We start from the raw sequence: 16,039 nt of genomic DNA, 5'->3' as shown, positions 1-16,039 counted from the left end.
ACGCATAACTATGCACAACTATGTAAAAAACGAAACAGTTTAATGTTAATTCCAAAAACGGTTTGATAGGAAGTTCATTAGCCATTTCAAAGGTTTGTTTGAGTTAAGTGTAAAGACCAAGATGTCTTCATCGAAGAGCATGCTTGGCCACCAACAGCAATACATCAAATACATTTAATGAGTCTTGGAAGGGGCACGCCTTAAAAAAAAAAAAGGTTTAATTTTGAAAAGGGAAACTAAAGGCTGGACTGAACAGTGAGCTGAAAACCTGAGCAAGTGATGGAGAACAAACATCTTATTGAGTAATTGGAGAACCAGACATAGCGAAGTGAGTGAGTAAGGATATACAATATTTCATATAGTCGTAAAATGACGTCCAGTGTTTGTTGCACGGTTTAAAAAAATGTAACAATATGCATGAACAGACGTAGTAGGAGTTCTCAGAACTGTACTGAATCCTGGTTTTGAACTAATTGTTGTAGGCTAAAGAAAACAGGTCTAAACTAATTTAGACGAGCTGTGAGTATTTGTAAAGTACGTTCATAGATGTTTTAGTAGTTATAAAGAACGAATCAACATAACTCATTGGTCGAAATTGTCGATGGGGCATGCAATTGATTTGTATTGTTATAACGATGTAGCCAGCCACACAATTTTAACTTTTTCGCAAGCACCAACATGATGACCACACAATTTGAAATAGGCTTGCCGGAGAGCAATAACTTGTTGTATGTTTTAGATATTGAAACAATGCAGCCTGTTATTAATACACCATCCAAGCCATGACGGATTCTGGACCGTCAAGAAAAATGTCACGGGCAAAGTTAGTGATACTTGGACGAGACAACTGTGGAAAGACAGGTATTGAAACGAATGTTTAAGTTGGAGACTGATGGCTTAAATTGAGTGTGTTATTGTATGGCACATCCAGGGCTGACTTTTAAAAAAACCTCTAAATGTGAGACATATCTGCAATACAAAAATGAATGTAATATAATAATACTCTAAATTGTTGATACTATGTTAATTTAGTATGATGTTTACTATGCTATTTACTAATATTTACTATCAGTAGCCTAGGCTTAGCTAACGTGGGGAGGTACATGCAAGGGGAAATATTTAAAATACCTGAGTGCTCATGGTCTGCTTTGTTTAAACTGCAGCCCTGTGTGTTAGATTCATCACCAAGCGGTTCATAGGAGAATATGACCATAAAAAGGGTAAAGACATACTGCATCTAATTTTACTGTCCCGTATGTAAGTTGCCTCTTGACTATATTAGGCTGACAGTATTCTGTCTGTGGTGTTCTCATACAGAAGTAACTTACAGGTGTCGGAAAACTGTCGACAAGGAGACCATCGATTTGGAGATATTGGACACAGCCAACAAGGTACTATCCAAAGACTGAGGTCATCATGCCCTCAGCTTTAATTTGACCTCAGAATTCAGTCTATATTGTACTGCTTTGGGGATTTGTTTCTCTTTGCCCTTGAGTCAGACCTCTATAAACCCAAAGAGGAAGATGACTCTCAGGCTCAGACAACAACCAGGCCCCCATACCATTCCTTTCAAGTCTGTTTTCTTGAATCATGGTGCCTTAAAGTGTCTTGGACATAATATCAACAATGTTGACGTTGATCAAATATAATGGTACTGAGGACAAGAAACATCTGATGCGACAATGAAAATAACACGCAAGGACATTTGAGTGGATTAAATATCCTATCTACTGTCAGTAGTTTTGAATAAAGATTCAACAGAAGAGTAAACAGACATCTCATTTCTTAGCGAGGTCAAGGACATGGTATGTGCACATCCTGCAAAAACAAATGTTCCGGGTGCTTGATTTAAACAAACAATTGTAGAGAACAAAACAAACTGGCATATGCTCCCAAAAGTGCTATGTCCCTGCTAGAGTCTAAATGTTGCCATGAACAGACCACTTTTGAGAGCATGAAACCCCTGTGTAGATGTATTTAGTTCTTCATTAAATGAAAACTCAACCTTTGTGGTCCCACCCATATATCTTGCTATCTCTCTCTCTCTCTCTCTCTCTCTGCAGGAGTGTGTGGGTTCTGCAGCACCTTCTCTGGAGAGTTCCATTAAATGGGGCGATGGTTTCCTTATTTTGTATTCCATCACAGACCGGGGCAGTTTTGAGTCTGTCTCACACTTAAAGAGGCTTATTGATCATGTCAAGCAGACCCTAGGTGAGACAGCAATTATGACCAGTGGAAACACCAGGAAAGGGCAATCAAATAGAGTCTGGGGTGGAGGGCATCTCATTATTGTAGAGGTTACATCTTCTAAGAGGCTATAGGGCAGCCTAGAATCCGACCCACCCATGATTTTTACGGAACCTACCTTACATAGGCTAGTCCAGCTATCCTTTCATTGAAGGGTATTCTGCTTTTGTATGTTTGTCAAATGTATCATAATGATTCCATTAAATCACTCGTGACCAGGGGAACTGGTTTTATCAAGGCTGTGTTAAGCGGAGTTTGACTGCTTACTGCTTTTGCTGTGTGACAAACGACTTCATCCACAGTTATACACCAGTACAATGAATCCACGAGGCAAGGTTTATAAAACAGTAGGTCTGCTTATTGTAACTGCAAACGTTATGCGGTGGTTGTCTTTTCTCAATTGTCACTTTTACTACATTGCATCGCCTCAAATTCCTTACAAGATATACAATCTTAAACAAGATCATCTCTGTCTGTTGTGTGTATCTTGTGTGAGTTTTGTATCCCTTTAATAGGTTTCTAAACTCTGTTTTATGCTCTTTCATCAGGCATACCTACTGTAATAGTTGCGAATAAATGTGACATGGAGAATGGAAGGGTGGTGCGGACAGAAGAAGGAAAGGCCCTTGCCAGTGATCTGAGGTGACGTTCTATTTGGTTATATTCTAAATCATCTTGGAACCCTGAATCATACTACATTCTGAAGATGCGTGAAGTAAGATGTAGTAAAAGCTTTTGCCAACACAAGTGAATTAAAATATTATCAATCCAATGGTGGATGATCCATGCTGGAAAACCATTTATTTGTCCCTCAACCATATCCATACATTAAATTGACCAGTTGCCAATGTCCAATTGTTTTCCGTGGGTGATGAGGAATGGAGAACTTATCTTTAGCCTCTTGTGTATCTTCAGGTGCAGCTTCTTTGAGTTGTCTGTGGCGGAGTGTTCTGTGGCTGTGGAGTTAGCGGTTGAGAAGTTGGTACGAGAGGTGCGCCTGGAGTACCACCGCCACCTACTGGCCATGGAGAAACGCTCACGCATGCTCCAGATGAGGCACGCACTGAGCCGCAAGCTTACCCGCAGCAAGACCATGCAGTGGTGACCAAGGCCGTTCAGTCTGGCCCCCTGAGCACAGGCCTGAAGATCTACTTAGCCAACGCTGTTATCTTCATCTGCATTATGCTTTAAGTTGACAGTGAGAGGTCAGTGGCTAGTTTCCTTATAAAAAAGCACACAGAAGTTGGAGAAGAACACAATGGACAGCATTACACAGAAATTATATATATATATTATATATATATATATATATATATATACACATTGTGTGTCTATGGCTACATATTTGGGTTAATGCACAATTGCATAAGGGTTCACACAGCTTTGATATGACACATGACAACATCAATGGGAGTTTGAAAGAAAGCAGCTGAACATGGATTGGAAGTTGCACTTTGACCACGAGGTATTATCTCTTACTACCACCTGTTTGACATTGAATTATGGGTAACTCCATTATTACAAAAACATTAGACATCCTTGAGTGTAAACTAAAATGTTATTTTGAGACATTTTGGTGTCTACAGTATTCATGAGGAGAACTGTCACACACTAAATCTTGATGGCTGTTTCTAAAATCAGGATATATTTTTTCAGAGAGAAGAGAAGTCACAATTACAACTTTGTAATTTTATTTAAAAATGGTCAAATAAATAAATACAAATTGATCGAATGCTCCAAAAATCTTGACTTACTCTGACACTGCAATGGAATTTGCCAAACACTGCATACAAATAGCTACATAAAATAACTAAAGTACAGGAAAGAGATAAAGGAAATCAGTGGATCACAGGCAACAAAAAGGATTGGTAACAAAACCGTAGTCAAAAATAAAGAAATACTTCTTTAAAAACTGTGAAAAAATACAACTGACAAATATTACAAGAGAGTATGCAGTTTGTGTAATTAACCATTTACACTATATTTGGCACATTAGTGCCTTTGACTTGCTTGATTTGCTACAATGCATCTTAACAAAGAGGAAGAATACTTTACGTTGAGAAAAAGCCTTCAAAATTAATCAAATGATATGAGTGCATGAAGTTAGAGGTGGGACAGTGGTTACAAGGATGGGGGGGTATCCATATTGATGGCAATGAAATGCAACTAGAATACTTGAAGGCCACCGATGTGACATGATATCGCATGAGAACAACTGTTTTCAGAACTAATCAAGATATGCAGTGAATCCAAAGTAATACACTGGTATGGATGAAGAATCTACTCAATATTGTTTTCCTAATTGGTTGCTATCATTTGTGAATATTATTTAGCTGGTGTACATCATAAATGGGAAATAAAAAAAGGCTTTAAAATCATTCTTTGGATATTAATGTTGTTTCCATTTTCTTTCTTTTTTTTACCACAACATGACATTTACTTTCTTTCACAGCACAAAGCACTACACAATATTTGAGTTGGCCATACCACATCCTCCCCGATTTTTCTTCCTAAATCAGAAAATAAAAACAATTACGCCCATAATATTCAGCACTTTGCCTTCAAAGTTATGATCCAATAAAAGTCACTAATTGATAGGAATATTTCTTTTCCTACACGAGTAATTGGGGTACGTATACAGTACATGAAACATTTAATTGTACAGCTGTAGTTTTCAATAGGCTGCTGTAACACTTTACATTAAGGTACTCTATACCCTCCATCACTGATCTATAAAGTGTTACTTATTAGTTATAATGGGTTATGAACTCAAATCTGTAAACTATTAAATAACAGTCTATAAACTACTTATACATATTTTATGAAAGGCACCTTAAAGTAAAGTGTTACCACGGTTGGAAAGGGCGAAATCCAGTTCTAAATATATGAAAAGTAGGAATGGTTTTTATAAGTATAATCATGTCCATACAATCTATTTGCATATGTAGGCATAGATTTGTTGAGGTTTTGACAGCTGTAGTTTTGATGTTGGGTTCACCATGCTGAGCACAGAGAGGGGAGTGTATTTGCTGAGATCCTTATCGTTTCTATTGCGTTATTGAGGCACTGAGAGCCACATGGTCTAAGCTTCTGCACCAAAGGTCCAATAAAATACACCAAAAAGGATTATAAAGAAACGATGAAGAATCAAATTTAAATGATTTAACAATATTCAGGAAAAATTCAAAAGCGAGGAAATCAGGCCCTAATTACACACATTCATGGTGTGTGTTATCATTGCTGTCACTTTTATCATTTGCATCTTGCCCTGTGAAGATGGCAAATGTACAGCCAGGAGAGAACTAAAGGATGTAACACTGTTGAGTGTTCAACCAAAGGTGCATTCTAATATTTGCTAATTGCTTGTATTTTTTAGGAACTTGGTAGAGTGAAAACTCAAATAGTAGTTCAAATCACAAATCCTTATTTTTCATACACTGGCAAATCAAGTCAAAACTAAATCAGAACTCTCTTACATGATGACTAAGAGCAACTGACCCCTTGTGAAAACAATAGATTCCAATTTTAGCCTATCTTTTCAGTTTGGTGCAAAGAGAAGTAGATTTCCTGAAGTGGTTCATCACAAATAGACAATATTTCCATAATCCAGAGACATTTTTTTTTGTGACACTCAAACAAGACCAACAATACACCGAACACATTTTCTTCACAAGGAGAAAGAATTTCTTAAGGCAATTGCTATAAGATGACAAGTACTGTAGACCAAAAGGAAGAGTGGCCTCAACACAAGACATTGGACTGGGCCATCACTTATTCTTTAACTAACGCTTTCCTTTTGATCTGGCTATAGATTCAAACCGCTTCGCATCTTCTCTTGTGCTTTCCAGTTAATTGCATTATTATGCAGATTTCGTTATTATTTTGAAACCATTTTTTTCAAACTTAACCCGTCTAAAACATAGTTGGTCATTTCATGTCAAGAGAATATATAAAAGCCTTCAAACTCTCTCGAAAAAGGCACCCCAGGGGAACCCATACCGTATGGTGTAGTACAGCAAGTAGACTGTGATGAAGGGATATGTTTACACGCAACCTATTCCTTAATTTCCATTTCATGTCCCTACTTTCTCAAGTGTTTCACAACTAATATATCGACATTTCATTGCAACTCTAAGGACTTAAACATGTAAAAAGGCAGATTATAAACAAAAGCTACACGTACTGTACAAAAGTGTCAAAATGAAAAGTGACTTGTCAATGTTGTGGTGTAAAATATAAATAATGAAAATGTTCATGTTTACTTTAGACATGTTTATGGCAGGATGAGGGTATGTGGTTCGCTTCCAGTTTCTTTTGCCAAAAAGTTTGTGCTTTTCCTACAGGGTTCCTGACAGTTTTTCCAAACAACATTCGGAACAATGTCATGGCCACACTCTCGTTTGTATGCATGTAACGGCCATGCAAAATGTGTGCCTATCTATGGGGACTCCTAATTGAACCCTTAAAAAACATTATGTAAGAAAATAGGACTGTTTCCCTGCTGTATTTGGATACAATAGCATTTGGCAGTTATGAATTCAGCATATTGAATGATAATTCAATTGCAAGGAACATCAAAAAAGAAAGAAAGCTATTTACATAGTATTTTCCAGTTCTAATATATTTGATACGAAATCAAGGTAATGCGAAACAGAAAAGCACTTTTGAAGAAGCATATCTCCATGTTTGAAAACTAGGAAGACCTGAATATAAACAGATTTCCCCCAGAATACATTTTTAGTTTCCTTCAGCAACAGATCCCAGGGGCATAACAAACGGACACAAAAAAAAACCTCTCAGACAACATCTGAACTGATAGTTGCTAAATCCCCATGCATGCCTCGAGCTGCATTCACATGGCCTCTATCATTCAAATGGAATATTGATGCAGCCGCTTTCGTGCTATGTCTCTGAATGTATCACTCAACAAATTGGTCAATCATATTCTCAAAAAGGAATGCTAGGTTCAGCAACAATGGACAATGCAACACAAGTCATGATAAAATGACCTTGAAAAGAAAAACACCTCCAATGTCAATGAAGCATGCAATGAGTCCATGTGATGCAGCCGAAGACCACAGATCTTCATTAAGCCGAATGCTGGGCTCTTCCCACTGTAGCCGGTCTGTCTGGCTGTCTGTCGGGCAGCACTGAGGTGACAGTGGATGCAACTTGAACGCGAGGCTAACCCGATGCTGATCCATCATCTGTCCTGTGATGTTACTTTAAGCTGTATTGTCAGAGTTTTCAGTGGTTGTAATGGGGGCAGGTGGGATAGATGGATGGAGGTGAGCTGGAGCTCCTGTAAGACAAAAAGTGTGATTTGGGACCAATCATATCCCTCAGGCAATACTTTGTAGTGATTTTCAAAACTGTTGACAAATACTGCAGCAAACAAAAACCTAAGTCCCCTGGTAGTTTTTCAAATTCCAAATGGCTGTTATGGTGTTTTGGTTGATCCAATTGTTTCTGGTGTGGTGTAGGTGGTGGATCTTCAGGCGGGCGGGCAGGTCTTGTCTTTGGACTTCTCGGATCCATCTCCCCTGAAGCTGCAGACTAAGACACCCTAAGAAACCATCCCCACAAAGAGACGCCATGGCGACTATTGGAGGCACACATTGGTGTGATGTTTATTACTATTAACAATATCCTTATTATTAGTAAGAGCGTCAATATCATCAGACTTGAATAATGATCTTTGACCTCGATTGGCATACCACTGGTACCATAAGTCACCCTCCTTCGTCCTTTTCCATTTCTCGTTCCGATACTCATAACGTATGTCCTCACAGACAATCCGATAATACACAACTGCAATAACAACGACCAAAAAAAAAATATATATATATCGGTGTGTGTTAATCGATTGGCAACTTCATGGGGTGCTTTATCTTTTTCTTTCCCTCTCTTTGGGGGTTCCTGTTCCTGTCCCTGGACTTGGTGGGTGGGTGTTATTTGGCCCCCTCTGCTACATCCACAAGGGCCGGTGCTATAGTCTGGGGAGGCTCTAAGGTTTTGCCAAGGCTGCTGCTGTTGAGGTTGTCCATCTCTTTAACGTCCTCTTTCTTCCCTTCCTCCTCGGTCGCCCCGTCTGTGTTGTTGTTCAGGTCGTCGCCGCTATTGTCAGTCATGTTCTTGTGATCCTCAGGACTTGTGTCGCCCGTGTGGTCAGCACTGGCACCGTCTGTTCCACCATTTGTCATGCTAGTCTGGACCGCTGGCGGCGAGACCTCGGGGGATGGGCAAAAGTTGATGCCCTGAATGAGACGCACCAGGCCTTTCACCTTCTCCAGGGAGTTGTGCATGTCCCTCTGACGGGCCAGGATAGTGTTCTTGTTCTCCATGCATTTCTTTAGAGGGAAATAGGGACAGACTCATTAGTAATTAACCATCCAGTTCATGCACTGTTTCTGAGATGACTTCACATGCCTTCAGGGTTAGCCTCCGTGTCATGCAGTGTGATGCTTACTGTTATGGATTGGCTCAGCTGTTTGACCCTTTGTTCTAGTTGTTCTCTGTCCTGCTTCAGTTCCAAGCTCCACTTCACCAGTTTCTGCTTCTCCTCCTCTTTAGCTGTCAGCCAGAAGACGGAGAAACCATTACAGTCAACGCTAAGTGTTCATTATATTAACACAAATTAATTTGTGGTAGCTCTTTTTTAAGTTCGGGCTCCTTCTGTACCTGCTTTATATGCAATGTAGGAATGAACGATAGCGAGGGTTCCAGGCCATGGGATTGCCTCATCTTTCATCAAAATCTAAAGAAGAAAAAGAACAACATTTTAAATCCATGTCAATAGGCTTAGTTCTTCTGCTTCTTTTTCATAATGTTGTAATAGCCATTCAACCATAAATTGTGTTTCAGTGGTTTTTACTGGAGACAGGTGAGTGGCGATATACAGTATTATTCAAATACTGGGCTATATAATGTATGCTCCCCCCAAAAATTGGGAAATTATATTTGTTTATAAGAATAAAATTGCTCAGAGAAAGAGATTTTGTTTAACAAGTAATACTTTTCTTTCTTCTCAAAAAAAGTGTCGGTCAAAATTATTGACACTCCTAAAAATTCTTAGAAATAAAGTAGTCAAAGGTTTAGTATTTGGTCCCATATTACTATTACATGTGATTCTATAAACTTGTTGGATGCATTTGCAGTTCGTTTTGGTTGTTTCAGATTATTTTGTGCCCAATAGAAATTGATGGTAAATAATGTAGTGTCATTTTGGAGTCACTTTTATTGTAAATAAGAATATAATGTTTCTAAACACTTCTACATTCATATGGATGCTACCATGATTACGGATAATCCTGAATGAAATCGCCAATAATGATGAGTGAGAAAGTTACAGAGGGTCAAAGATTATACACCCAACACATGCTAACATCCCCTGTTATTGGTAATGGTGAGAGCATGTCTTTCGGGGTATGATCATCACACCTCATTATTCACAGTAGCATCCACATTATTTGCAATTAAAGTGACTCCAAAATGACACAATACATTAAATTACCATTCATTTGTATTTGGCACAAAATCATCTGAAACACAACCAAATGAACTGCAAATGCATTGTAGTCACAAGCTTGATGTAGTCATTGCGTCCTATGAATATGGGACTAAATAATAACCTTTTGACCACTTTAATTCCACGAGTATTTATTGGCGTCAATAATTTTGACGACTACCTTTTTTTGGGGAAAAAACAAAAAAACATTATTACTTGTTGAACAAAATCATTCTCTAAACAATTGTGTTAGTATAAAAGAATATACTTTCCATTTTTCTTTCGCATAAAATATAGCTCAGTATTTGAATTATTTATTTTATAGTCGTCATTGCTCATCTTTGTCAAGGGTGTCAACAATTTTGGACCGCACTGTATATACTTTAGTTGAAGTTGCCTGATATCTTCACCAACTTTCAGATGTGTATACAATCATGGCTCTGAACGCTGTTGTCGGGGATTTTAGGACAGAGAGACAAGGCCATGAATCAAATGATTATTGGTTACTGTAGGTTATCATACTGTATGTTATGGAAACATTGCACAGAGGGATATCAACACATCCTCCCTTTCAACCAAGCTACCAAAAGCCCAGGGACACATATAGGGCCCCTGTGGAGCACATCCACATCGCAATAATCTTTCAGAGACCAGACGGACAAGAAAAAACAAGATGACAGTGCAAGAAGCATTTTGTACAAATAATGAAGTGAAATGCATGGTCGCTTTCTCATGCCCGTTCAAAACATTTGTTGGGAGAACTCACAAAGCTAGGAACAGTCTTATTGCTCAGACGCCCTACAATAAGACACGCTCTTGAGATCCCTGAGAGCACTAGGACACGGTGGCACGAGTGGTTCATACTGAGGTTTCACCTTCTAATATCGCACTCTTACAAACTGGCTTGGATAAACAGGGGTGGTTGTGGCTCAGCTGGAGCTTGTATTAGCTGCATTTAGTTTCCAACTGGCCTGGGAACTGCTGGGGGAGCTTCTAAGTGGCTGAGACTGCAGGGACAGATGCTGCTGTTACCTGGTCGTGACATTTGGGGCAGATCCACATGCCCCTGGGAATGGTTTTCAAAGGTGGAGCGAGGCAGTCCAGATGGTAAACACGTGCACATGTGTCACACATGAGCAACTGACCACTGCGCCTGCACACAGTGCAGAAGTCCTCATGGATGTCTCCCTGTCAGGAAGAATTGCATCAATCAGTATTGTGGCCACTACGCCCAACCGATCATAACTGGATATGTGGGACTAGAGGAGAGGGGAGTCGAACCTCACTGAATGACACCTGTCCAATCTGACTGTGCTTTCAAACTGTCCACATTGTAATTGTGTTTGTGGGCACTGGGGGTTGTTCACACTCCCCAGTTTTCACTGGATGACCGCGAGTAATGTTGCTGGTCAAGATACCCTACCAAACCCCAAACACCACTGTCAACAACACTGATGTGTGATGCGTTGATCCAAACATCCTCAGAGGGACTTTTCACTTTGTATGCTTATGGACAACAGGACACACATAGATTGTCACACATGAATGAATGATGGATGTAATGGCATGTAGGGTGTAAAAGTGAATGGATGTGGAAGGTTTCATGTTGTAAGGAGGTATGGTCTGTCCTGAAACCATAGGGCCTCAGGGAGATACCACTGAGGGGTGATTTGGGGGAGGCTTCCTCTAGTCCTGGTAGGTGCAGTGGGGTCTTCATCAGCTACTTACATCCCCGGAGTTGGGGCTAGGCAGAGGGAGGGTGTGGGGGTGGACGGGGAAGTGAGAGCCCCCCCTCTCTGGCCGGTGGTGGGCCGGGGAGGCGGAATGACTGCTGGTGGGGGATGTTGGGGTGTGAAGACCCAGCTCAGGAACACTGCTGTATTTGGGTGGGCGACCTGGGTGAGATGAGACACGACAAAACAAAACAAAAACAAAAGAAAGGAAAATGGGAGAACAAAATAAAAAAAACATTCTCATGACATACCTGTGACAAGGGGTCCTCATTGGCTAGCGCATAAGGAAGAGGAAGAGGAGGAGCACAGACAGAAGCGTTAGTACACAGCGAGAGGGAACAGCATGAAGTCGGGTCAAGAGGAAGGGTGAGCTGGGCAAAGCTGACACTTAATTAGAAAGTAGTTCGGAGAACAAAGAAGCTGACAGTTAATTAGACAGTAGTTCCGAGAACAAAGCAGGTCAAAGCAAGATATAAGCCACATCGTATCGACCCGCAGAGCAGAACTTTGTTGAAACAAATGTCAAATCTAATTATGTCAGCTATTATCAACACTATTTCAATGTACTATTTGAAACAATAGGTCAAATACAGCTACATTCAACATCGTCAGTCAGAACGTGGGAAGCAAATGCTTGGTTCATATGAGGATCAATTCTCCTACATGTTCTACTCACAAAACCGCAGTGAACCACTCAACCTGTCACAAAACAGGCCTCTTAAGTCTGTTACAAACAAATTAGCAGTGAGACCTGACTTGGCATGCCATACTAGCCTGAAATCCAGAACCTGTTTTTGTTAACATTCCACTCCATATACTCCGTGTCATGCTAAACATGACAAGGAGCGGCAAGGACTGGAATGATAACTGAAACAGACTGGTACCCAGGCTAATGCCATACCCATAGCATTCAGACTGAGACGTGGCTCAAATCCGCATGGGGGTTTTGCTTGGTGGAGTCCTGGGGTGAGCACATACAGTATAGGCAGAGCAGAGCTGTGAGGTCATCCTCAACAATACATTCAGAGCAGGGTGGGTTGGGAAGACATCTTACTGAGAGGGCAAAGAGAGCTGGTTAAGTAGCATGAATTACTGACAGGGCAAAAAAAAAAGCACAGAGTCAAGTGGCATTAAAGCAGGAAATGCAAGCCAAAGAAAGAGCCAGCTACATTGCATTAGCATGCCAGCGCCACCAAAATAGCTACCACAGTAAGTCTGTGATGGGACAGTATCACAGTACAACAAAATGCTGTAAACTAGTCTCCGCAGTTATAGGATATGACAGCATAGCCTTCCTCCTGGTATTTGGGAGGTCCAATTGACATGGTGTTAACAAGGTTACAAGGTGGGACACTCCACACAACCCTGAGTAGCTAGGTGTTTCCATAACCTGACAAGAGATTCATACTGACCTCTCTTCCTGGTGCCTTGGTGTAGAGGAGTGTTCAGGTATGTGACGCCGTTCTTCTTACGCTGTGAATATAGGTTGTGTTTACTACTTGGGTAGGGTTCTCTAACAGCAGAGCTAGAACGGGTACAGTATGGAGTCGGTTCCATTTCAATTCCAGTCAATTTAGAAAGTAAACCAAATTCCAATTCCAGATTTTCCCCATGGAAGAGTATTTGAATCGGAATGTCAATGTTCTTCCTGAATTGACTGGAATTTAAATGGAATTGAGCCCAACCCTGACAGTATCATCGTAATGCCATAATAATAAGCTTAGTGGTCTATATACTGTACCTCCGGCTCAAACACTGCTCCACTGTATACCGGGTTTGCTGTCGTTCTCCGCTTGCGCTCCTGCCTCCGACTCTGGATCTCTGCACAGATATAGAATAGACCAGGTCTGTATAACACTATGGACATATCTAATGTTACATTGTGCTCTTGCAAGTTCAGACATTATTGTAAAAAAAAAAAAAAAAACGTATACAGAACAGGGCGGGGGTGTTATGAAAAAACAAAGCTCCATTTGGGTCTTCCAACCTTCCAGATGGTCATATGTCACAAGTCCCAAGGACACCATGAAGGCTAGTTTCTGTGGGGGAGAACAAGAAATCAAATGTTCATTCAAACGTGCCAGAAAACAAGATTGGCCCACAAAAGCTGACCATATACTTTTCATTTTCTTGTTTTCATTGCATCTGTGTATAGAGTGTAGGCCCACCTGGGGGTTGTCCTCTCTTTTGTTCCTCAGCAGGGGTGGAGGGGTACCTCTAGTGGCGTGCGAGGGGGAGGAGGGCGCACTGGCCGATGTCTTCGGCTCGGTAACACCCCGAGCTTTAACAGTCTGGAGGACGGAAGTGACAGAGTTAGCCGCACACTCCAAGAGTCACAGTCCCTCCACGGTGAACGCTACGTCCCTTCATGAGAGACTTCTCTCTCTCTCGATGAGAAAAACACACATTTTGAAAACACGCAGCAAACCAGGACAGAGGGATGTGATAACCTGAGCTTATGGAGGTGGAGGACTCTCCAATCATGAACGTTATTGAGAGGTTATTGGGACGTCTTCCAATATTTCACTGTATCTAAGAATTCACTCTCTGGAAGAGAGTTGTGGCAGCCGCTCAAGTACCTATCCATGCACGTCAACAAAGCAAGGTGCCTATGCAGACCAAATTGAGTTAAGTAAGAAGCCTGTGATGAACACAAAATAGCAAGGCTAACAGCTGCCTGCTTTTTGGTTAAACAGCAATGAAAATGGTAATCATACGACCGAAGGCCCTACTCAAAATATTACCTGGAAGCTAATAAGATTTCATTTTGATTGGATCCTTTGAGATTAATGCAATGAAGACAAATCAAGTTCGCCCGCCCCCTCTTCGTTCTCCCCCTGCTCTCACCTTGGTGTCAGGGCTGAGGCTTCTGATCTGAAGGGTCTGATGTGTTGCCAGGGGGGTGGTGGCCGTAATGGTGGCTGGCGAGGTGATGACGATGCCAGTCAGCTGGGCAGAGGGCAGGGTCTTGGTAATGCTGGCGCAGGGCTGGCCGTTTACAATGCGTACCTGGTGGATGGGCCCGGTGGTGGAGGCCAGTGAGGTGGAGGTCAGCTTGGTGGTCAACATGACAGGCCGCTGGAGGAGCTGAGGGGCAGCCAGCATGGGAGGAGGGGGCAATGGGGCAATGGGCACCGTGGGAGTGGGTGTAGGTGTGGCTGGGTTTGGTCGGACCTGGCCCACAACATAGACAGGAGGATAGTGAGTATACAGTATTGTAAGGGCCAATGCCTTTTAAACAGCAAGAAAAAGTGCATATCAATTACACAGCTTTGTCATTAACCCTCTGTAATCAACACACAAAGCAGCAACAACAGAGGGCATGCCACATTCACAACAAAGGTTAGCAGGAGGTGGGCTGGCCCTGGGCAGGTAGATTGAAGGAACAGCCAAAGCACTTGGTAAGGAACAACACTGCTGACATAGATAGTGAAGCCTGGTAGTTAGCAAGGGGTTACGAAAATGCCACTGAAACAGGTCTTGGGCCAAGCCTCTGGTCCTGAACAAAAAGCATATGAATGCAGGAACACACATCAAAAAAGGACACGAGACAAACACAACAAATTTAAAAGAACTTGCTCCAACAGTCCCCTCCAGTAGAATCCCTATTCAGACCTCTGAATAGAAAACCATTGTAGCCTGGTAGGCTACGCGATCAAACTGCCTCAAAATGAGTACATTTGATGTTACATGATGTCAGATGATACCTAATGAATTGCAAGCTTAGAAGCGGGTCATTCTAGGACTGATATCCAGTCTAAACGCCCCCTGTTAGTGTTACTGGAGAGAGGCTGCGGGGGGAGGGGAGGGGAGATCCATGTGGACGAACCTGTGGTACAAAGGTAGGTCGAGGCATCAGTCTAGGTGGAGGGATAAACTGAGGAACTTTGATAGGCTGGGCGGTGGCCTGCACCTGTGACGAAACCATCCGTTTACACACGTTAGAGAATGTGAAAACGCAGAGCTGTGCAGTCTCCACGAGATAGACCATGAGAGCACACTCATGAATGTACAATTCACACAGCAAATTGAAATAGGTTCTTTGTGAAATCTGCATTTACAGACACCCCTGCAACGACACAGAAAAGGGTGACACATTATCCTTATGTAAAGAAGACAGCAACCCCATCTGTGCCCTGTGATTTAAAATGTTTGTTTACAAATCAGACATATACTATTAACACAATCAGGACTTCAGGGACAGTTCAGTGTAAATTAATTTTATGTGCAGACAATGAAGCTGAGTGAGTGACATGTGGGACATACAGTATACTTACAACAACAGTGTTCTTGGAGACTATCCGAACTGGCTCCATTCCCTGATTGGTCAACTTGCTGGATGTCTGAAGGTTGATAGGAGAACTCAGTGAGTCAGGGTGACCTATGCTGGTCTTGGGCGTGTTGCTGATGGCTGTGACCTTGGCGACGGAGGGTCGCGGCGTCACGGCAGAAGCAGGCATGGTTGCGGTGGCAGCTTTCAGTACCAGAGGTAGAGTCTTAGTGGCGATGACCGGGGTGATCGTCATCGTGTTCTGTCCAGGAGAGAAGCTAA

At 41.6% G+C, this 16,039-nt stretch overlaps 2 protein-coding genes across 7 annotated transcripts in view; one reads left to right on the top strand and one right to left on the bottom strand.

Annotated features, from left to right (window-relative positions):
- Position 1: 1 nt before the first annotated feature.
- LOC135547015 (ras-related and estrogen-regulated growth inhibitor-like) lies at positions 2–4,640 on the top strand. Of its 3 annotated transcripts, none has more exons than XM_064975584.1 (7): positions 2–328; positions 740–861; positions 1,164–1,220; positions 1,318–1,391; positions 2,064–2,211; positions 2,796–2,889; positions 3,163–4,640. In XM_064975584.1, exons 2-7 carry the CDS (start codon positions 783–785, stop codon positions 3,350–3,352), a joined length of 642 nt encoding a protein of 213 aa, XP_064831656.1. In that variant the 5' UTR covers positions 2–328; positions 740–782; the 3' UTR covers positions 3,353–4,640. The 3 variants fall into 3 exon arrangements, with proteins under 3 accessions (XP_064831656.1, XP_064831663.1, XP_064831671.1); XM_064975591.1 differs by having other exon boundaries at positions 2–332; XM_064975599.1 differs by having other exon boundaries at positions 2–336.
- The window catches only part of LOC135546988 (PHD finger protein 21A-like), a 43,764-nt gene continuing 31,646 nt past the window's right edge, over positions 3,922–16,039 (bottom strand). For 2 of the 4 annotated variants that reach the window (XM_064975550.1, XM_064975558.1), the window contains exons 7-18: positions 15,765–16,019; positions 15,317–15,400; positions 14,335–14,661; positions 13,656–13,778; positions 13,475–13,526; positions 13,229–13,308; positions 12,900–12,960; positions 11,483–11,649; positions 10,787–10,942; positions 8,929–9,004; positions 8,717–8,820; positions 3,922–8,597 (exon numbers count right to left, since the gene is read on the bottom strand). In XM_064975550.1, coding sequence (XP_064831622.1) covers positions 8,199–8,597; positions 8,717–8,820; positions 8,929–9,004; positions 10,787–10,942; positions 11,483–11,649; positions 12,900–12,960; positions 13,229–13,308; positions 13,475–13,526; positions 13,656–13,778; positions 14,335–14,661; positions 15,317–15,400; positions 15,765–16,019 — 1,884 coding nt within the window. In that variant the 3' untranslated portion in view covers positions 3,922–8,198. The remainder of the gene's footprint in view (positions 8,598–8,716; positions 8,821–8,928; positions 9,005–10,786; positions 10,943–11,482; positions 11,650–12,899; positions 12,961–13,228; positions 13,309–13,474; positions 13,527–13,655; positions 13,779–14,334; positions 14,662–15,316; positions 15,401–15,764; positions 16,020–16,039) is intronic. The other 2 variants (XM_064975574.1, XM_064975565.1) reach the window with 2 other exon arrangements.

The sequence above is a fragment of the Oncorhynchus masou genome, chromosome 1 (genome assembly GCF_036934945.1).
Source record: "Oncorhynchus masou masou isolate Uvic2021 chromosome 1, UVic_Omas_1.1, whole genome shotgun sequence".
NCBI lineage: Eukaryota > Metazoa > Chordata > Actinopteri > Salmoniformes > Salmonidae > Oncorhynchus > Oncorhynchus masou.
The sequence above is the reverse complement of the archived record's forward strand: the minus strand, read 5'-3'. Positions and strand labels throughout refer to the sequence as shown.

Coding starts and splice junctions, on each gene's coding strand:
- LOC135547015 (XM_064975584.1), top strand. CDS start 783: ATGACGGATTCTGGACCGTCAAGAAAAATGTCACGGGCAAAGTTAGTG. Junction 1,392..2,063: donor TATTGGACACAGCCAACAAG/GTACTATCCAAA, acceptor CTCTCTCTGCAG/GAGTGTGTGGGTTCTGCAGC. Junction 2,890..3,162: donor GCCCTTGCCAGTGATCTGAG/GTGACGTTCTAT, acceptor GTGTATCTTCAG/GTGCAGCTTCTTTGAGTTGT.